This window comes from Rana temporaria, chromosome 2 (genome assembly GCF_905171775.1).
Source record: "Rana temporaria chromosome 2, aRanTem1.1, whole genome shotgun sequence".
NCBI classification, from domain to species: Eukaryota; Metazoa; Chordata; class Amphibia; order Anura; family Ranidae; genus Rana; species Rana temporaria.
In genome coordinates, this window is record NC_053490.1 from 11,047,083 (window position 1) to 11,070,035 (window position 22,953).

Genomic DNA, 22,953 nt, shown 5'->3' on the forward strand with positions numbered 1-22,953 from the left:
ATTTTTTTTTTTCCTGCTGTACATACCTTAGTACAGCATCTTCACCCGTGCATCCGGATTGCGAGTCCCGCGGGAGTGGGCGTTCCTCACAGGCTGTTGATTGACGTTTTGCCCAAAAACGAGCTCCCCCCGTCGCGTAAGCCGTGTCACGGTTAGCGAAAGGAGCCGAACGGCGATGCGCAGTATAGCGCCGACTCGCCGTTCGGCTCCTTTCGCCAACCGTGACGCGGCTTACGCGACGGGGGGTGAGCTCGTTTTTGGGCAAAACGTCAATCAACAGCATGAGAGGAACGCCCACTCCCGCGGGACTCGCAACCCGGATGCCACGGGTGAATACGCTGTAGTAAGGTATGTACAGCAGGAAAAAAAAAATATGTGCCTTAATCGTGATGGAATGTGGGGGGGCAGTGGAATAAAAAAAAGTCGTTTTTAAGGGAAACCACCGCTTTAAGGACCGAGCCTCTTTCTGTGATTTGGTGTTTACAAGTTAAAAACAGGTTGTTGTTTTTTTGCTAGAAAATTACTTAGAACCCCAAACATATCTTTTTTTCTAACACCCTAGAGAATAAAATGGCGGTCATTGAAATCCTTTCACACCGTATTTGCGCAGCGGTCTTACAAGCGCACTTGGGGGGGGGGGACGTATTTAAATAAAAAAAATAAGACAACAGTAAAGTTAGCTCATTTTTTTTATATTGTTAAAGAAAATGTTACGCCGAGTAAATTGATACCCAACACGTCGCACTTCAAAATTGCGCCCGCTCGTGGAATGGCGACAAACTTTTACCCTTAAAAATCTCCATAGGCAACGTTTACAAAAATTCTACAGGTTGCATGTTTTGAGTTACAGAGGGGCTCTAGGGCTAGAATTATTGCTCTCGCTCTACCGATCGTGGTGATATCTCACATGTGTGGTTTGAATACCGTTTACATATGCGGCGCTGCTCACGTATGTGTTCGCTTCTGCACGCGAGCTCGTTGGGACGGGGTGCCTAAAAACATTTATTTTATTCTTATTTATTTTGCGTTAATTTTTTTTTTATTTTGCACTGTTCTTAAAAAAAAAAAATCTGCCTGTACTGTGTATACAAGTAACATTTGTGCAACGTTTACATACGCACAGTGCAAATGTACTCAACAATGTGTAATCAGCAGGGTCTGCACCACTCATTACACTCCCATGATGTTTAAATGTCAGCCTGCAATGAGTCAGCCATGTAATGGGGGCGTGTGCGTAGACGCCACATTCAAATAAATGAATGGGGGCGGGGCAAGAAGCTTGGAGTGGCACTGTGGTCACATAATATTCCAAAGTTTTTTTTTTTTTTACAATCCCGAGTGATCTCTGCAGCTTCAGTGTGGCTCATCCAAAGTTATCATTTTTACTTAACCCTTTGGCGTCAGCCACACGCAAATATGCGGCCTCTTGGCGCCTGGTCCTTGGCACCTAGGGGCCCCATAATTACGCGAATTGCTGTGCTGAGAGCGTGCGCCCTGCAGTTAACGGCGCCTGACCGATCCTTGCGATCGGGAGTTTTCGGATCACCTGACAGCCAATCGCAGCGGTCATGTGCTCTTAAAGTGGTTGTAAACCCTTTTTTTATAACTTTAGGCTACAGGTAAGCCTATATGAAAGTGGTTGTAAACCCTTACAGACCACTTTAACCTACAGGTAAGCTTAGATTAGATTAAGGCTTGCCTGAAGGTGCAACAAATATTCCCTAAACCTACACGGTTTAGGAGATATTCGCAGAAAAGACTGCACCGCTGTCTACGGCGCATGCGCAACGTAGACAACGGCGCACTGAGCGTGCCGTTGGTGAAGGCGATCGTGCCGTCACTGACGGCTCCCGAGCGCTGGAGTGACACTGCCGCGGCTCCGGCCAAACGCAGCGCCAGAGCCGCGATACCCGGAAGTAACTTGTGTATCATGGCAGAGGAGAGGAACGAACAAGAGTCGGTTTGGGGGGTTCAATCTCAGGTAAGTAATTCATAACGAGCTAGTATGCTATGCATACTAGCTCATTATGCCTTTCTCTTGCAGGGCTTTTTTTTTTTTTTTTAAAGAAATGTTTTAGAGGGTTTGCTTCCTCCTTTAAAGGGGTTGTAAAGGTAAATGTTGTTTTTTTCCCCCTATGCATTAAGGTGAAACCCCCCCCCCCCCCCGAGCCCCCGTTTTACTTACCTGACCCCTCGAAAGTCCCGCATTCGTCCCCGTCATCCTTCTTGGTTCTCAGCCTGGCCGTTGATTGGCTACACTGGATGGATTGAAAGCAGCCCAGCCATTGGCTGGCGCTGCTGTCAATCACATCCAATGACGCGGCACACCGGGGGATGGGGACGAGTGATACAGTTGGCGGCTATGGCCGCCGCTGTATCACGGGAGAGCGCCTGCAAGAGCTCACTCGCATGAAGGTGGAAAGCTCTTGCGGGGGGGGGGGGAGCCGAGACAGCCACAGAGGGACCCCAAAACGAACTGCACAGTGGAGGCGAGTATAACATGTTTGTTATTTTTAAAAAACCTTCACGGTTTAGGAGACATCCCCCTGTGTCTGCATGTGCCAAAGTCATCAGCACATGCGCACTGGGGCAAACCTATGTGCCGTTGCTTCAGTCTTAGTGCTGCTACCGGCGGCTCCCGTACGCATGCGTCATCGCGGCTCCAGCCAATCACAGCGCCGGAGCCGCCATACCCGAAAGTAACTCTGGGACGACATGTCAGCGGCTGGAGGGGGAGATGTGGACCGATGCGGGGGCTCCGATCAGAGGCAAGTAATACACAACGAGCTAGTATGCTATGCCTTTGTCTTGCAGGGTGTGTTTTTTATTTTTTTTTAGGCGGGTTTAAGTCCCGCCTTCATAAACCTCATAAAGGGCTAGGAGGCGGCGATGTTGAGAGTTTAATGTATTTATGTAGGTACTTGTATAGCGCCATCAATTTACACACACTGCATAATCATAAAAAAGTGAGGAATAGTATAAAGCATCAAATCAAAATACTGTGTTTCCCCCAAAAATAAGACCTACCCAGAAAATAAGTCCTAGTGTTAACCAGGGAACGCACATGGGGTGTGCGTTCCCTGGTTAACACTGACATGCATCTCAGCCAATCAGGTTCACCGGATCTGGTTACCGGTAACCTGATTGGCTGAAGCGACATCGAATCTGGCAGCATTTTAGGGGCAAACTGGCGGCAATTGATGGGCACAGTGGCTGCCTTTGGCATGGCACAGTGGCGACAATGGCAGGTCACAGTGGTTGCGTTTGATGGTTCGGCACAGTAGTGACAATTTTATGGCACAGTGGCGCCAATTGATGGGCACAGTGAGGCTGCAATTGATGGGGTTTTTTTTGCGACCCCCCCAAAAATTTTGCGCACCAGTCGCCACCGGCTGAAAACGGCAATATCTGAATGATGTCTGTAGCTGCACCCATCATTCAGATATACCCCCACAAAGCCCAGGACGTCATATGACGTCCTCTGGGCGCCAAGTGGTTAATAAGAGTGGCGAAGTAGGTCTGGTTTGCAATATAGATGGGAATTGTATTTCTGGAGGGCAGATTTATATAATGGTGAGCTCTTGCAGGGTTTTAGATTTGTGCTGCTCTCTCAAGACCACTACTATGTTTTTGATGTTTCTGGTGTTTTGTCTATCTGTTCCCCCCCGCGGACATCCGGTGCTACCCTGGGCTCTCCGTGCCATCGGGGACCCAGAGAATGAATCGGGTCTTATTGACCCCGCCTCTCTCCATAAAGACGACCTGTCGCAATAGATTCCTGTCACAAGGGAAACGCTGTTCAAACCCCACATGTGAGGTATCGCATTTTAAAGCGTCGCCTAAGGAGATTCCACGAGCGGTGCGCAATTTTAATGCGTGACATGTTGGGTATCTATTTACTCGGTGTAACATCGTCTTTCACCTTATACAAAAAAAAATTGGGATAACTTTACTGTTTTGTTCTTTTATTCATGAAACTGTTTTTTTTTTCTCAGAAAAAAGGCGTTTGAAAAATGATTGCGCAAATACCGTGTGAGATAAAAAGTTGCAATGACCGCCATTTTATTCCCTAGGGCAGGGTTTGACAAATTTGCTTGGAATCTAGCAGCCAGCTAAAAAAAGTTAGGAGCCAGAAAACGCGCCCCGTCCCGCCGAGCTTGCGCGCATTTTATTCTCTAGGGTGTTGGAATAAAAAATATATATAATGTTTGGGGGTTCTAATTAGAGGGAAGGAGATGGCAGTGAAAACCCTGGGGAAGCTCCATTAGAATTGCTGGTTTACTTGTCATGCCAACGGCCACCACAAGATGGCGCCCAGATCAGAGAAGGAAGCTTAGGCCTGCAGAAGGCCACAAAGCCGCGGTGTCTCCGTGCGCCCTCAACCGCCGCGCTGGCCGGTAATTGAGGCAGCGGCTTTGCGGCCTTCTGCAGAAGCTTCCTTCTCTGATCTGGGCGCCAGGTCACTAATTCTAGTCACAATTGCGACCGGGCGCCCAGATTTTGTTGAACCCTGCCCTAGGGTGTCTGCTAAAAAAACATGTATAGTGTTTGGGGGTTCTAATGGAGACGAGTGAGGGCAAAATGGCCCCCGCACATCTCCATACCATAGCAGGGCGGAAGCGACGTCAAAACATCACTTCACCCATAGCTCTTAAAGGGCCATTTTTATTTTTTTTATTATTATTGCATTTTAGTGTAAATATGAGATGTGACGTCTTTTTGACCCCCAGATCTCATATATGAGGACCTGTCATGCTTTTTTCTATTATAAGGGATGTTTACATTCCCTGTAATAGGAATAAAAGTGATACCATTGTTCTTTTTTTTTTTTTCTTTAAGTGTCAAAATCAATAAAATAAAGTGAAAAAATTAAGATATTTTTTTTTTCTTTTAAAGCGCCCCGTCCCGACGAGCTCGCGCGCAGAAGCGAATGCATACGTGAGTAGCGCCCACATATGAAAACTGTTCAAACCACACTTGTAATGTATCGCCGCGATCGTTGGAGCGAGAGCAATAATTCTAACCCTAGACCTCCTCTGTAACTCAAAACATGCAACCTGTAGAATTTTTTAAACGTCGCCTGTGGAGTTTTTTTAAGGGTAAAAGTTTGTTGCCATTCCACGAGCGGGCGCAATTTTGAAGTGTGACATGTTGGGTATCAATTTATTTGGCGTAACATTATCTTTCACAATATAAAAAAAAATGGGCCATCTTTACTGTTGTCTTCTTTTTTTTTAATTCAGAAAAGTGCACTTGTAAGACCGCTGTGCAAATACGGTGTAACATAGTATTGCAACGGCTGCTATTTTATTCTCGAGGGTGTCGGGGGATATATATAATGTTTGGGGGTTCTAAGTCATTTTCTAGCAAAATGTTTTTTTTTTAACAGTCTGAAAAGGAGGATCGGTCCTTAAGTGGTTAATTTGTATGCAGTCAGGCAGGACCTTACACTACATAGTTTAACTGAAAGTCGTGCTGGAAGTCGTGTCGCCCTAGTGTGAACCGACTCTCAGTTAAGGCCAATATGTATTTTTTCTACATATTAATGGTACCGATAAAAAAACACAATTAGCGTACATTGATTAGTTTGCGCAAAAGACATTGTGGCCGCCGGCAATTCACAGGTCCCTTTATACTCACGGTCTTGTGACTTTACGGTCAACACTGAGGACAATGGGGGGCGCTCTTTACATCTAGAGGAAAAGAGATTTCACCTCCAAATACGGAAAGGTTTCTTCACAGTAAGAGCTGTGAAAATGTGGAACAGACTCCCTCCAGAGGTGGTTCTGGCCAGATCAGTAGATTGCTTTAAGAAAGGCCTGGATACTTTCCTAAATGTACAGAATATAACTGAGTACTGACATTTATAGGTAAAGTTGATCCAGGGTAAATCCGATTGCCTCTCGGGGGATCAGGAAGGAATTTTTTCCCCTGCTGCAGCAAATTGGATCTCATGCTCTGCTGGGGTTGTTGCCTTCCTCTGGATCAACTGTGGGTATGGAGTTGGGTGTATGGGATTGCATTGTGTTTTTTTATTTTGTTTGTTTATTTATTTATTTTTGATTTATTTATTGTGGTTCAACTGGATGGACTTGTGTCTTTTTTCAACCTGACTAACTATACTCCTGGATACTTGTATAGAGCCATGGCAGGTCCTTTTTATACGCCTATATGCATGTATAGAGCCATGACGGGTCCTCTTTATATTCCTTTACATGTAAAGAGTCTCGACAGGTCCTCTATATACATGTATAGAGCCATGATAGGTCCTCTATATACATGTATAGAGCCATGACAGGCCCTCGTTATACTCCTTTATACATGTATAGAGCCATGTCAAGTACTCTTTATAGTCCTATATACATTTATAGAGCCATGACAGGTCCTCTTTTTACTCCTATACATGTATAGAGCCATGACAGGCCCTCGTTATACTCCTTTATACATTTATAGAGCCATGACAGGTCCTCTTTATATTCCTTTACATGTAAAGAGTAACGACAGGTCCTCTATATACTCCTTTATCATGATATAAAATAATGAATGTGGGGGCCTTTTGGTTGGCGTGATTTTTTTTCTGGGGGGGGGGGGCAGCATTTCATTCTTGGTCCCAGGCAGCACAATGTCTTGGGCCGGCACTGGTTGGCCGGGATGCTGAAGTCCTCATAGATGAAGATGTTAAAGCTAGACTCCGAGCAAAAATGTTCCTTCATCTATTTCCAGGAGACTCGTGGTCTGTCCCTCATTTCCCTCACATTCACACCCATTGCTGCTACTATTCCCATTACAAGATGGCAATTGTAGTCTCACAGCAGCTTCCCTTCTACCGCCTCCCGGTGCCCAGACGTATATGAATAGAAGCGAATGACGTCACAGGGATTACCATGGTAATTTTCTCAGATGGTTACAAAAATAAAAATGCGTGTTTACCACGGTACAGAGACGAGAAGTAGGTGAAGAGGAACACCCAATATGTCTAGTAACTAGCCTGGGGGTTCAGTTGTGCCTTAAAAAGTAGTTTTGTCACATGAGGGTAGGGAGAGAGTCTTAAGGTACCCCGTATTGTCACATGGGGGTAGGGAGAGAGTCTTCAGGTACCCCGTATTGTCACATGGGGGGAGGGAAAGAGTCTTCAGGTACCCCGTATTGTCACATGGGGGTAGGGAGAGAGTCTTCAGGTACCCCGTATTGTCACATGGGGGGAGGGAAAGAGTCTTCAGGTACCCCGTATTGTCACATGGGGGTAGGGAGAGAGTCTTCAGGTACCCCGTATTGTCACATGGGGGTAGGGAGAGAGACTTCAGGTACCCCTTATTGTCACATGGGGTAGGGAGAGTCCTCAGGCCTGTACATTCAGGTACCCCATATTGTCACATGGGGGAAGGAGAGGGTCTTCAGTCCTGAACATTCAGGTACCCTGTATCGTCACTAGGGTTGTCCCGATACCAGTATCGGGACCGATACCGAGTATTTGCGGGAGTACTCGTACTCCCGCAAATACCCCCGATACCGAAATAGAATACTTTCAGGATGATCTGTCCAATCCCGAGCAAGGGGGAGTGTCTATACACGGCGGGGATACAGCTATTTAAACGAAAGCTGTAATGTTCCCCGCACGCTGATTAACGCGGCACGTGCGGCATCATCCAGGTATGTGGGACATGGCTGCAATATGTGGGGGACATGGCTGCAATATGTGGGGGGACATGGCTGCAATATGTGGGGGGACATGGCTGCAATATGTGGGGGGACATGGCTGCAATATGTGGGGGGACATGGCTGCAATATGTGGGGGGACATGGCTGCAATATGTGGGGGACATGGCTGTAATATGTGGGGGGACATGGCTGTAATATGTGGGGGGACATGGCTGCATATATGTGGGGGGACATGGCTGCATATATGTGGGGGGACATGGCTGCATATATGTGGGGGGACATGGCTGCATATATGTGGGGGGACATGGCTGCATATATGTGGGGGGACATGGCTGCATATATGTGGGGGGACATGGCTGCATATATGTGGGGGGACATGGCTGCATATATGTGGGGGGACATGGCTGCATTTGGGGACACATTTAAAAAAAATGTATCGGTATTCGGTATCGGCGACTACTTGAAAAAAAAGTATCGGTACTCGTACTCAGTCCTAAAAAAATGGTATCGGGACAACCCTAATTGTCACATGGGGGTAGGGAGAGAGTCTTCAGGTACCTCATATTGTCACATGGGGGAAGGAGAGGGTCTTCAGTCCTGTACATTCAGGTACCCCGTATTGTCACATGGGGGAAGGAGAGAGTCCTCAGTCCTGTACATTCAGGTACCCCGTATTGTCACATGGGGGAAGGAGAGGGTCTTCAGTCCTGTACATTCAGGTACCCCGTATTGTCACATGGGGGAAGGAGAGGGTCTTCAGTCCTGTACATTCAGGTACCCCGTATTGTCACATGGGGGAAGGAGAGGGTCTTCAGTCCTGTACATTCAGGTACCCCGTATTGTCACATGGGAGAAAGAGATGGGGGGGAAGGAGAGAGACCCATTTTGGCCTGTAAATTCAGGTACCCCGTATTGTTACATGGGGGGAAGGAGAGGGCCCTGTGGCCTGTAAATTCAGGTACCCCGTATTGTCACATAGGGTAGGGAGGGAGTCCTTAGGTTTGTACATTCAGGTATACCCGGTATTGTCACATGGTGATAGGAAGAGAGTCTTCAGGTACCCCGTATTACATGGGGGGGGGGGAAGAGTCCTCCAGCCTGTGCACTCTCCCTACCACTGTGTGACAATACCGGGGTACCTGAGGGTCCTCAGGCCTGTACATTCATGTTAAAAAAAGAGAAAAGAACTCTGCGCTTGACCTTTATATAAAGTGATGGTAAATTGAGTTGACAATATGAAAATATTATAGGATGAGTGAAAAAAATATATTATTCAGAGGGTGGTGCTGCTGCTCGTGAAAGCCTAAATACTTAAAGCCAAAAGAAACCTATAAACAAGCGCGCAACCAAACCAAATATTCACGTGAAGTTAGCTCAAAATATTAGTGCATATAAAAAGTAAAAAATATATGACAGTGAAAAAATAGTTATCACAGTAACTATGTTTGTACGTATAAATACACAAAAAAATAGTTTACTGTTTTTTGTGTACTTATACGTACAAACATATAGTATAGTTACTGTGATAACTATTTTTTCACTGTCATATATTTTTTACTTTTTATATGCACTAATATTTTGAGCTAACTTCACCTGAACATTCATGTACCCCGTATTGTCACATGGGGGTAGGAGCGAGTCCTCATCCTTGTGACAGCTGTGATACTTTGCTGCTTCAGGTACCCAGCATTGTCTGGGGGGGGGCGGCAGAGAGAGTCCTGTGTTAGCAGTGGCCCTTGGTGATTGGCCCATTCAGGGCCCCTATATTGTTACATGGGGAAGTTTTCAGCCCTGTGATAGCTGTGACGCTTTGCTGCTTGGATACCCTGGGGGCAAAGAGATTCCTCAGCCCTTCAGCAGCAGTGATTAGTTTGTTGGGTAGCCTGGAATTCTCATCTGGAGGTAAGGAGGGGGTCCTATGCCCTGTGACAGCTGTGGTACTTGGCCACTCGGGTACCCAATGCTGTCATATGGGTGCCAGAGATCAGAGTGAATACTCAGCCCAGTGTAAGCTCCAAGTGATGACCTAGAACTTTCCTTTGCTTTTTTCTTGCCTTTCCTTTGCTTTTTTTCTTGCCTTTGCTTTTTTTCTTGCCTTTGCTTTTTTTCTTGCCTTTGCTTTTTTCTTGCCTTTGCTTTTTTCTTGCCTTTGCTTTTGCTTTTTTTCTTGTCTTTTTGCTTTTGCTTTTTTTCTTGTCTTTTTGCTTTTGCTTTTTTTCTTGTCTTTTTGCTTTTGCTTTTTTTCTTGTCTTTTTGCTTTTGCTTTTTTTCTTGTCTTTTTGCTTTTGCCTTTTTTCTTGTCTTTGCTTTTGCCTTTTTTCTTGTCTTTTTGCTTTCCTTAATACATGAAGCTGTTATGACATTTAAATGTAATGAATATTTTCCTCTTGGAACCCTAAGAGAATTGTCACTCTCCAAAGTTTTCTGTAAATGGAGTTCTCCAATCTTTATCTAGACGCTGCTCAGATAAAGGTCCGCCAAGCAGTTCAATCCTCGGAACAGAGGGGTCTTCTCCAAACTTTTATTTAGGAAGTATCGGGCAATGTTGATCTTCTACTACTTTACAGATCTTTTGGTGGAGTTGTAATTTTCCTATAAGCCGGAGGAGTCGTTCCTATAACGCAAAGTGCAGAGCCCCTTTCGGGTTTCCTCCTAATTGTGGATCGCTGGATCCATCCCTTCACCTCGCCGATGTTCTTCCAGACAAGCTCTGCAAATATTCACACATAAATGAAACGCTGCTTTTCAACGAAGAGCCCCGAGAAGTCACAGAAGTGATTGGGGGAAGCCGGTTCTCCAATAGGTGCCAGTATTGATGGAAACTGGGAGGAATGATGGCATAGAGCAGGGTTTGACAAATTTGCTTGGAATCTAGGAGCCAGCTAAAAAAGTTAGGAGCCAGAAAACGCGCCCCGTCCCGACGAGCTCGCGCGCAGAAGCGAACGCATACGTGAGCAGCACCCGCATATGTAAACAGTGTTCAAACCACACAAGTGAGGTATCGCCGCGATTGGTAGAGCGAGAGCAATAATTCTAGCCCTAGACCTCCTCTGTAACTCAAAACATGCAACCTGTAGATTTTTTTAAACGTCGCCTATGAAGATTTTAAAGGGTAAAAGTTTGTCGGTATTCCAAGAGCGGACGCAATTTTGAAGCGTGACATGTTGGGTATGAATTTACTCGACGTAACATTATCTTTTTATAATATTCCAAAAAAAATTGGGATAGCTTTACTGTTGTCTTATTTTTTAATTAAAAAAAGTATTTTTTTCCCAAAAAAGTGCGCTTGTAAGACCACTGCGCAAATACGGCGTGACAAAGTATTGCAACGATCGCCATTTTATTCTCTAGGGTGTTAGGATAAAAAATATATATACTATTTGGGGGTTCTAATTAGAGGGAAGGAGATGGCAGTGAAAAATAGTGAAAAATGACATTAGAATTGCTGTTTAACTTGTAATGCTTAACTTGTAATACCAACGGCCACCACCAGATGGCGCCAGCTCACATATCTGGTGGTAATAACTTGTAATACCAACGGCTCACCACCAGATGTCGCCAGCTCACCAAAAAAATGATTTTTTTTTTTTGCCCACCTTCCAAGCCAAGTCGACAGGACACTATTTCTAGTCGCCATGGCGACCTGGCGCCTGGTATTTGTCGAGCCCTGGCATAGAGATCACATTTCATGTACATGGGAAGTCAATAATACCGACACGGGGCTCTGCCGAGCTCCAGGATCACTTTCACTTCTATCAAAGGCGGTTTCCATCTGGCTGTCCTTTTTTTTAAAATAAGGACACTCATCTGTCCAGGGCGCCTGCGATGTCGGCACCCCAACCGACCCGTTCCTTGGCTCCGGGTGGAGGTGCCGGCATCTTAAGTAAGGGAATCGGCAAATGAAGCCTTGCGACTTCACAGCTTGTTTCTCTACTGTGCATGCACGAGTCGCGCTGCACGCTCTGAGTGGTCCCTGCTGTCTTCTGGGACCCGTGTGTCTCCCAGAAGACAGTGAGAGGGGGGGGTTGGAGGAGGGTACAGACTAGGCATAGATCACACGGATTCTGCGGCGATCTTTTGCCGGAAGTGGGAGCAAATGCCTGTATTGGATCGGTATCTGCTCCCCTCTGAAAGGTGCCAAATGTGACACGGGGGGGGGGGGGGTAGCAGATAAGCGGGAGTTTCATTTTTGGGTGGAACTCTGCTTTAAAAGCCCCCCAGAGGTCCTCAGTTTAGTGTTATGGAGGAGATCTGGTGCTAGAATTATTGCTCTCACACTGGCATGCATGGCGATGTATATCGCTATTGGGGTTTTCATGCGTATGCATCCCGATGTGTGCATTTGTATGTGTGTATGTATGTTGGAGTGGGGGGCCTCAAAGTTTTTTTTTTATTTTTTTGGCCGGGTGTGATTTGCTTGTGTGCAACTTTTTATTTTTTTATTTATTTTTTTTTATATTTTTTTTTATTATTTTTTTTTTTATTTATTTAAATTATTTTTATTATTTATTTAATTTTTTTTTTTTTTTTATTATTTAATATTTTTTTTTTTTTTTTTTTTTAACATCACATAGGGGACAAGTATAAAAGACCCTGCATCTCTCCCCTGTGCTCCACTGAATGTAATGCACATCACATTACATTTGTTCCCGGGTATGCTGGCCGTCGACACTTGACGGGCAGACCTGGAAGTGACGTTGTACACGTGGCTTTCCAGGTTAGCAACGCGTAGGGGAGGAGAAAGTAGACCAGGGATATGCAATTAGTGGACCTCCAGCTGTTGCAGAACTACAACTCCCATGAGGCATAGCAAGATTCTGACAGCCACAAGCATGACACCTAGAGGCAGAGGCATGATGGGACTTGTAGTTTTGCAACAGCTGGAGGTCCGCTAATTGCATATCCCTGCGGTAGACCGATATGCCTGCCGATTCTTAGCCATTTTTCATAAATCGTCATCGGCCGATTATTATCAAAATTAGGCCGATATTTTACACTGACCGCCATTCCTCCTCCCTTCTCCACACTCGGCGGCTCTGGTAGCATTAAGTATGAAACTGACCAGCTCGATTTCAGGGGTGGGCGGGACCCAGCAGCTATATTACACCAGCCAATGGGATGGTATCTGGGCGGGCTGCTATGTGTATGTGGCCCGCCCCCCCTTTCTAATGCAGCCCAATCATTGACTGGTGTAATTTTGCTGCTGGGTCCCGCCCACCCCCGACATCGAGCTGACAGCTCCTCTCTCGCTCCTCTGTTAGTTTCACACAGTTGGTTACGCTTGGCTTAGTGTAAAACCTATCAGTGCCACCAGCCAGTGCCAATCGGTGTCACCCGCCAGTGCCAACCAGTTCCAATTGCCGCCTGCCGGTTCCAAACCAGTGCCACCTGCCGGTTCCAAACCAGTGCCGCCTGCCGGTTCCAAACCAGTGCCGCCTGCCGGTTCCAAACCAGTGCCGCCTGCCGGTTCCAAACCAGTGCCGCCTGCCGGTTCCAAACCAGTGCCGCCTGCCGGTTCCAAACCAGTGCCGCCTGCCGGTTCCATTCCAGTGCCGCCTGCCGGTTCCATTCCTGTGGCACCCGCCGGTTCCATTCCTGTGGCACCCGCCGGTTCCATTCCTGTGGCACCCGCCGGTTCCATTCCTGTGGCACCCGCCGGTTCCATTCCTGTGGCACCCGCCGGTTCCATTCCTGTGGCACCCGCCGGTTCCATTCCTGTGGCACCCGCCGGTTCCATTCCTGTGGCACCCGCCGGTTCCATTCCTGTGGCACCCGCCGGTTCCATTCCTGTGGCACCCGCCGGTTCCAAACCTGTGCCCTCTGTACTGAGGACATAAAGTGTGCTAGAGTGACAGGAGTAAGCAGGAAGGAGTGGAGTGGGTGAGGTTGTTGTTGTTGTGTGTTTTTTTTTTTAATTGGTATAAAATATCGACCACAAAAATCGCCATCATATATCGCCCATCGGCCGCCCCAATTTCTAAATATCGGCATCGGCCAGAGAAAAACCCATATCGGTCTACCTCTGAATGTGAGCCTGCTCTATTCCCTCCCTTTTACCCGGGGGGCGCCCACTATGTCCGTCTCAGGCCCACAGATAGACAAGCAGAACCCGGGATACATGGAGGGGGGACGCATGAGTGTAAGCAGGTTATTGTTTGTTTCTTAGATCAAAGGGATAAACTTCTGTGTGTAAAGAAAAAAATCCTCTGCTAAGTTTTTAACACTGTGAAACATTGTAACCAACACTTCCTTCTTAGATCAAAGGGATACACTTCTGTGTGTAAAGAAAAAAATCCTCTGCTAAGTTTTTAACACTGTGAAACATTGTAACCAACACTTCCTTCTTAGATCAAAGGGATACACTTCTGTGTGTAAAGAAAAAAATCCTCTGCTAAGTTTTTAACACTATGAAACATTGGGCCAGATTCACGTAGGTGAGCGGCGGCGTAACATATCGTAGATACGTTACACCGCCGCAAGTTTTCATCGCAAGTGCCTGATTCACAGAGCACTTGCGATGAAAACTACGCCGGCGCAAGGCGGGCCAATTCAAATGGGCGTGTGCCATTTAAATTAGGCGCGCTCCCGCGCCGGACCTACTGCGCATGCTCAGTTGCGCAATTCCCGTCGTGCTTTGCGCGCCAAATTTTTTTTCGAACGGCGGCGCACGTAGCGTAATTCCGTATTCCCGGACGGCTTACGCAAACAACGTTCATTTTTAAATTTCGACGCGGGAACGACGGCCATACTTTAGACAGCAATACGTTTGCTGAATAAAGTTAGGGCACCCAAAACGACGACTAACTTTGCGACGGGAAACTAGACTAGCGGCGACGTTAGCGAACGCGAAAATCCGTCGTGGATCGCCGTAACTCCTAATTTGCATACCCGACACTGGTTTATGACGCAAACTCCCCCCAGCGGCGGCCGCGGTACTGCATCCTAAGATCCAACAGTGTAAAACAATTACACCTGTCGGATCTTAGGGCTATCTATGCGTAACTGATTCTATGAACCAGCCGCATAGATAGAAACAGAGATACGACGGCGTATCCCTTTTGTGAATCTGGCCCATTGTAACCAACACTTCCTTCCTTCTTGGATCAAAGGGATACACTTCTGTGTGTAAATGCAGGAAGTTTAACCACTTGGTCTATATCTTTTTCTGACACTTGTTTCTTAGGGTAAAATCTAGAAAATTACTTGTAACCCCCCAAACATTATACATTTTAGCAGAGACCCTAGGGCAGGGGTCATCAAACTGCGGGGTGCATCTGGCCTGCCAGTGTGATTTACCCGGCCCCGCGGACTGCCCCTTTAACATTGCAGCAATCGCCCTCCCCTCTGCTACCTTTATCACACGAGGAGAAACGTGACCGGTCCAGAGAAAGGGCGGGACCTTTCGAGTTGAGAAGCGGGTGATTGGTTACTAGGCAGCGGGACGTTCCCAGCAATCAACCACTTGCAAAGTCCCGCCCTTTGTTTGGACCTGCCCTGCTTCACGTCTTGTGTGTGATTGAGGTAGCAGCGGGGAGGGGGGTGCTGTGATATTATAGAAGTGTAATATCGGTGGAGGGGAGTCTGTTATGTGGGGGGGTCTGTTATGTGATGGGGGGGGGTCTGTTATGTAATGTGATGGGGGGGGTCTGTTATGTTATGTTATGTGATGTGATGGGGGGGGTCTGTTATGTTATGTTATGTGATGTGATGGGGGGGGTCTGTTATGTGATGGGGGAGGTCTGTGATGTGATGGGGGGCTGGGGGTCTGTTATGTGATGGGGGGGGGGGTCTGTTATGTGATGGGGGGGGGTCTGTTATGTGATGGGGGGGGGTCTGTTATGTGATGGGGGGGGGTCTGTTATGTGATGGGGGGCTGGGGGTCTGTTATGTGATGGGGGGGGGTCTGTTATGTGATGGGGGGGTCTGTTATGTGATGGGGGGGGGTCTGTTATGTGATGGGGGGGGTCTGTTATGTGATGGGGGGGGGGTCTGTTATGTGATGGGGGGGGTCTGTTATGTGATGGGGGGGGGGGTCTGTTATGTGATGGGGGGGGGGTCTGTTATGTGATGGGGGGGGGGTCTGTTATGTGATGGGGGGGGGGGTCTGTTATGTGATGGGGAGGGGGGGGTCTGTTATGTGATGGGGAGGGGGGGTCTGTTATGTGATGGGGAGGGGGGGTCTGTTATGTGATGGGGAGGGGGGGTCTGTTATGTGATGGGGAGGGGGGGTCTGTTATGTGATGGGGGGGGGGTCTGTTATGTGATGGGGGGGGGGGTCTGTTATGTGATGGGGGGGGGGTCTGTTATGTGATGGGGGGGGGGGGTCTGTTATGTGATGGGGGGGGGTCTGTTATGTGATGGGGGGGGGGGGGGGTCTGTTATGTGATGTGGGGAGTCTGTGATTGGATTAGGGGGGGGCTGTGATTGGATTAGGGGGGGGGTCTATTACAGGGGGGCTTTGTGATGGATGACCTGATATGGGGGGAATCTGTGATGGAGAGGCTCCGTGATGAGGGGAGTCTGTGAAATACTAATAAGTTTGTTGATAAAATTGTTTTTTGTTTTAAATATTAAATCGTTTTTTGCACTACAAATGAGATGTGTGTGTGTATAGAAATCTGTTCATATTTTTTTAAAACTATAGTCCGCCCCCCCCCCCCCCCCCCAACAGTCTGAGGGACCGTGAACTGGCCCCTTGTTTAAAAAGTTTGAGGACCCCTGGCCTAGGGAATAAAATGGCAATGGCTGCAATATTTTATGTTGCACTGCATTTGCCCAGCGGTCTTTCAAACGCAGTTTTTTGGGAAAAAATACACTTCAATGAATAAGAAAATAGTAAAGTTGGCCCAATTTGTTTTGTTTCAATGTGAAGATGTTTCTCCTCGAGAATCGTGATCTAACTTTTAACCACTTCATTACCGGGCACTTAAACCCCCTTCGTGCCCAGACCAATTTTCAGCTTTCAGCGCTGACGCATTTTGAATGACAATTGCGCGGTCATACAACACTGTACCCAAATTATATTTTTATCATTTTTTCCCCACAAATAGAGCTTTCTTTTGGTGGTATTTGATCACCTCTGCGATTTTTATTTTTTGCGCTATAAACAAAAAAAGACAGAAAATTTGGAAAAAAAACACTATTTTTTTACTTTTTGTTATAATAATATCCCATTTAAAAAAAAAAAAAAAAAAAAATTTCCCTCGGTTTAGGCCGATACGTATTCTTCTACATATTTTTGTTAAAAAAAATCACAATAAGCGTATATTGATCGGTTTGCGCAAAAGTTATAGCGCCTACAAAATAGGGGATAGATTTATGGTTTTTTTTTTTTACTAGTAATGGCGGCGATTTCTTTTTTTTTTTTGTCAGGGCTGCGATATTGCGGCGGACGTATCGAACACTTTTGACACAATTTTGGCACCATTCACATTTATACAGCGATCAGTGCTATAAATATGCACCGATTACTGTATAAATGTGACTGGCAGGGAAGGGGTTAACACTAGGGGGTGAGGAAGGGGTTAAATGTGTATCCTGGGTGTGTTCTAACTGTGTGGGGGGAGGGGGGGGTGACTGGGGGAGGTGACCGATGCTGTGTCCCTATGTACAAGGGACACAGATCGCTCTCCTCTCTCCCTGACAGCACGTGGAGCTCTGTGTTTACACACACAGAGCTCCACGTCCCCGCTGTCGCCGCTGATCGCGGGTGTCTGGCGGACATCATGGCCGCCAGGCACTCGCATCAGCTCCCGAGGGATGCGCCGGGCACGTTGTTTCCCCGCTGCGCGCCCCCAGCGGCGCACACAGGGAACAACAGGACGTCCACCCGGCACTTGAGAGCCGCACTGTGGACGTCTTTTGTCCATAGCGCGGATCCCAAGTGGTTAAGCAAAAAGAAATAGTGATTGTCAGAATGGTGCCGCTCTAATGCCCAGTCATATCTGTAGATGTCAGTGTCGCAATGCCTCATGGAATGCGATCTTCAGAAGCTGGAGGGCCGTAGTTTGGAGATCGCTGGTCTGGGGGGTCGCACTGGAAAGCCTTCATTTTGCGGTTGCATTGAGGGTTGCACACGCGGCTCTCTAGTTTTTATTAGAACTACAAGTCCCAGTATGCTGTACTGAATTGTGCATTTGGATGATGAAAATGAAAGTAGTGTGTAAGAAGTAGTAAATCTTTTATTGATTTTTTTCCTCTTGTGTCCTTCCAGTGGAAAATTGACGACAAGCCAGTAAAAATTGACAAATGGGACGGATCTGCAGTTAAAAACTCCTTGGATGATGCGGCCAAAAAGGTAATCGGCTTTTATAAAGAACCCTTCTAAACATTCAGCAAAGGAACGTTTTATTCCTGGGGCTTTACTAAGGACAAGGCAATGAATGAAAGGCCATTTGTACCTTTTCTCTATAGGGAGGGGTTCTTTACAGTAAGGGTTCTTTCTAGGGATAGTGTTTTTTTTTTTTTTTTTTTTACACAGTCCTTTTACAGTTATTGATGTCACAAGAAATGTAAACATCCCTCGTGGCAGTAATAGGTCCTCTTTATGGAGGGATTGGGGGTCTACAAGTCCCCAAACCCATCCTCTGCACTTGAAAGTATTCAAAATATCAAGATTGAATACTTAACCCCCGGACCATATTGCTGGTCAAAGACCAGAGCACTTTTTGCGATTCGGCACTGTCGCGTTAACTGACAATTGCGCGGTCGTGCGACGTGGCTTCCAAACAAAATTGGCGTCCTTTTTTTCCCACAAATAGAGCTTTCTTTTGGTGGTATTTGATCACCTGTGCGGTTTTTAGTTTTTGCGCTATAAACAAAAATAGAGCGACAATTTTGAAAAATGTAATATTTTTTACTTTTTACCATAATAAATATCCCCCAAAAATATATAAAAAAAAGTTTTTTTCCCTCAGTTTAGGCCGATACGTATTCTACATATTTTTCGTAAAAAAAAATCGCAATAAGCGTTTATTGATTGGTTTGCGCAAAAGTTATAGCGTTTACAAAATAGGGGGTAGTTTTATGGCATTTTTATTAATATTTTTTTTTTACTAGTAATGGCGGCGATCAGCGATTTTTTTCGGTACTGCGACATTATGGCGGACACTTTTGACACATTTTTGGGACCATTGGCATTTTTATAGCGATCAGTGCTATAAAAATGCGTTGATTACTATAAAAATGCCACTGGCGGGGAAGGGGTCAAGTATGTTCCCTGGGTGTGTTCTAACTGTAGGGACTCACTAGGGGAAATGACTGATCTTCTGGTCATACATTGTATGAACAGAAGATCAGCATTTCTCTCCCTGACAGGACCAGGAGCTGTGTGTTTACACACACAGCTCCCAGTCCTCGCTCTGTAACGAGCAATCGCGTGTGCCCGGCGACGATCGGGCACGGGAGTCGGGGGCGCGCACGCGCCCCTAGCGGCCTGCTCGAGAGCCAACTTTTAGCTAAGGGCTCTCGCGCAGGGGAGCCGACCTGCCGCCGTAAAACGACGGCGGCTGGTCGGCAAGCTGTTAAAGTGGAGTTCCACCCGTTTTTTTTTTTTGTTTGTTTATCACTAAAAATCGTAAAATTAAAAAAAAAAATAGAATTTTTTTTTATTTTATATACTCGCCTGAAAGGGCTGTTGCTATGCGGAAGTAGCTCTTCTGCCTCTTCTTCCACCGCGGTGGATCTTCTGGCTCGTCCTACGTCTGTGTCTTCTTGTGAATGAGCCGCGCTGCCTTCTGGGAACTGTGTGTATCCCAGGAGGCAGCCACCCGTTCACAAAGCGCTGTGCGAGTCGCACATGCGCAGTAGGAAACGGGCAGTTAAGCCGTAAGGCTTCACTACTTGTTTCCCTTCGTAAGGATAGAGGCGCCAGGACGGAGGGATCGCCGTCGGGGGACCGACCTCGCGGGCGACGACTACAGGTAAGTGTCCTTATTAAGTCAGCAGCTACAGTGTTAGTAGCTGCTGACTTAAAAGGGAAAAAAAAATATCGCGGGTGGAATCCTGCTTTAAAAAAAAAAAATTAAACTGGCGCCTTTTAAAGGGGTTGTAAATCCTGGTGTGTTTTTTTCACCTTTAGGGCCGGTTCACACCACTGCGACTTCAAAATTGCGGTAATTTACTGCGATTCACGGCCGCGATTCAGGGAATGGCAGTCTATAGAGCTGAATTTGCATCACACATGGATCAAACGCGCACAGGACCCTTTAACGCAGCTTAGATTCGAAACGCATTGATGTGAACGGCACTCATGGAAAACTATGTTGGTAAAAATGACTTGCGAATTTGAACAATCGCAACGGATCAAATTCGCAATAGGATTTGCAGCAGTGTGAACCAGCCCTAATGCATCCTATGCATTGAGGTGAAAAAACTTCTGACGCTCACCTGAGCCCGTTCGTTCCCTCAGCGGAGACACGCTCTCCCTCGCTGCCTTGGGGTTCTTGGCTCTTAAATGGATAAATTGATAGCGCAGCCATTGGTTCCCGCTGCTGTCAATCAAATCCAATGATGCAGGGGGTGGGACCGAGTCAGGCATTCTGTGTCTATGGACTCAAAATGCTGGACTCGGGATCGCGCCCGCGCGATAACCCCCTGGGAGAGCGCTTCTCCTAGGGAGATTACCGATGCGAGGAGGAGCTGCAAGCGCCGTTGGGGGAACCCAGAAGAGGAGGATCAGAGCCACACTGCAAAACTAACTGCACAGTGGAGGCAAGTTTGACATGTTTGTTTAAAAAGAAAAAAGGGCGGGGGGGTTATAGTCATTTTAGGATGCAAGTAATCCGGAAGTGACGTCATTACATCGCTTCCGGGTTACTAGATCCAAAACCGAACGAAGCATCGGTTTTGTTTAGGTCGTCTTCCATCCGGCGTGCTTGCCAGCTGGTTGCTCGGGCCTCCTGGGGGGGAAAATCCCCCCCACCCCACCCCCCCCCCCCCCCCCCCCCCGCTGCTTGTAGTAACAGCCAAGAGGCTGAGCCGCATCTGTTATTACGTTAAAGCTGACTTTATGGCGGACACATCTGACACATTTTTGGGACCACTGTCATTTTCACAGTGAAAAATGCTATAAAAATGCACTGATTACTGTGAAAATGACAATTGCAGTGAAGGGGTTAACCACTAGGTGGCGCTAAGGGGTTAAGTGTGTCCTAAGGGAGTGATTCTTACTGTAGGGGGCCGTGGCTGTAACGTCACTGATCGTCGTTCCCTATATCAGGGAACAGACGATCAGTGTCACTGCCACACAGAACAATGGGGAAGGTTTGTTTTATACTCGCCTCTCCCCGTTCTTCAGCTCCTGTGACCGATCGCGGGACACCGGCGGTGATCAGGTCCCGCGGTCACGGAGCTTCGGACCGGGTCACACGCGACCCACGGCTGGGCTCTTAAAGGCGATGTACAGGTACGTGTTTGTGCCCAGCCGTGCCATTCTGCCAACGTATATGTGCAGGGGGCCGTCCTTAAGTGGTTAAATGTGTACCTAGCCAGTGTTGTGCTTTTACTAAGGAAAGTCCATGACTTCCCCACTGACAGGGCAGAGCTCTGCCTTGTTTACATGGACAAAGCTCTGTCGTGTGTCATCCCGTCGATCGGCGGGTGCCGGTGGTCATTCATTGGCTGGTACCTGTTGATAGACGTCGGCTGTGTCTAATAACATCACATCACAGCCGGGGTCGCCGGTGACTTGTCCTCAATGTTCCCCTATGGGGGAAGTTCCTCCACTGACTGCGCAGGCGCAAACTTCCCGACGGAAATCCCCGAACCTCGCCCGTCATCCAGGCTCATTCTTTAACATCCCCGTGGATTGGCCACTTTCCTCTAAGTCCACGTCGCCCTGGATGCCGGCCGCCGTTCGGGGATTTCCGTCAAAAAGTTTGCACCTGCGCAGTGCTTGAAGGAACTTTCCCGATGGCTGGAACCATCTCTGCGCATCAGTTCGCGCATGCGCTGGAACTTCCGTGATACCTGGAACCAGCAGGGCAGATCACCGGCAGCATGTGTGCCCCCCACCCAGAAATGCCGGGTCACATTTCTAGTACCTGGTCCAGAGCCATCTTGCCGCCATACATGTAAAAAGTTGCATTTCTAAGCTCAATAATGGATCTTTTATTGATGTGGAGAGTTATTAATGATGTGTTTCGTTGGTTTTCAGGTCCTACTGGAGAAATACAAGTATGTTGAAAACTTCTCCCTCATCGATGGCCGCCTCATCATCTGCACCATCTCTTGCCTCTTCGCCATTGTGGCCTTGGTGTGGGATTACTTGCACCCGTTCCCCGAGTCAAAACCTGTCCTGGCCTTTTGCGTCATATCATATCCTTTCACTGACCGCAACCAACACAATGGTGGTCCTCCTGCTGCCAGTCACCATGAAGTGTACAGTGTCCAAAAGTCTTTGGAGGTCTAGAATTGGTTTCTGTAAGCTCAGGGATTCCCCAGTATAGGACTTGTGCTTTAGATCAGGCATCAATATGGAGCTAAGCCCCGCCCCTGCAGATCTTCAGTTACCGATAGAGACATTTTACAATGAACTGGTAACAAGGACTTGGTACCATAGAGCAGTGATGGCAAACCTTGGCACCCCAGATGTTTTGGAACTACATTTCCCATGATGCTCAACTACACTGCAGAGTGCCTTAGCATCATGGGAAATGTAGTTTCAAAACATTTGGGGTGCCAAGGTTCGCCATCACTGATATAGAGGCTCTAGATGGTAAATGCACCTAGACTGCAGGGTCATTAGTGCAAAGAGATCAATTATTGGGAATTTCCTTAGTCTTGGGCGTGTGTTATAAAGCGGTCAGCAATTTGGAGTGAAGACTTGCCCCTGCAGAGCTTGTTGCCAGTGGAAACATTTTACAATGACCTGGTAATAAAAACCTGGTACCATACAGAGGCTCTGTATAGTATATGCACTGAGACTGAAGGGTCATTAGTGCAGAGAGCAGTGGGGGCAATTATTGAGATTTCCCTGGTCCTTGATATGTTATAAATCGGTCAGCAATTTGGAACAAAGACTTGCCCCTACAGAGCATCAGTTGCCAGTAGAGACATTTTACAATGGTAATAAGGACTTGGTACCATATAGAGGCTCTGTATAGTATATGCACTGAGACTGAAGGGTCATTAGTGCAGAGAGCAGTGGGGGCAATTATTGAGATTTCCCTGGTCCTTGATATGTTATAAATCGGTCAGCAATTTGGAACAAAGACTTGCCCCTACAGAGCATCAGTTGCCAGTAGAGACATTTTACAATGGTAATAAGGACTTGGTACCATATAGAGGCTCTGTA

At 47.1% G+C, this 22,953-nt stretch overlaps 1 protein-coding gene across 3 annotated transcripts in view; it reads left to right on the forward strand.

The window, feature by feature from the left end:
- SPCS2 (signal peptidase complex subunit 2) overlaps positions 1-22,953 on the forward strand; it is a 69,654-nt gene that overhangs the window by 40,274 nt on the left and 6,427 nt on the right. For 2 of the 3 annotated variants that reach the window (XM_040339835.1, XM_040339834.1), the window contains exons 2-3: positions 17,872-17,955; positions 21,814-21,974. In XM_040339835.1, the coding sequence (XP_040195769.1) occupies positions 17,872-17,955; positions 21,814-21,974 (245 nt within the window). Of the gene's footprint in view, positions 1-4,896; positions 4,939-17,871; positions 17,956-21,813; positions 21,975-22,953 lie in introns of all 3 variants that reach the window. The other variant, XM_040339833.1, reaches the window with a different exon arrangement.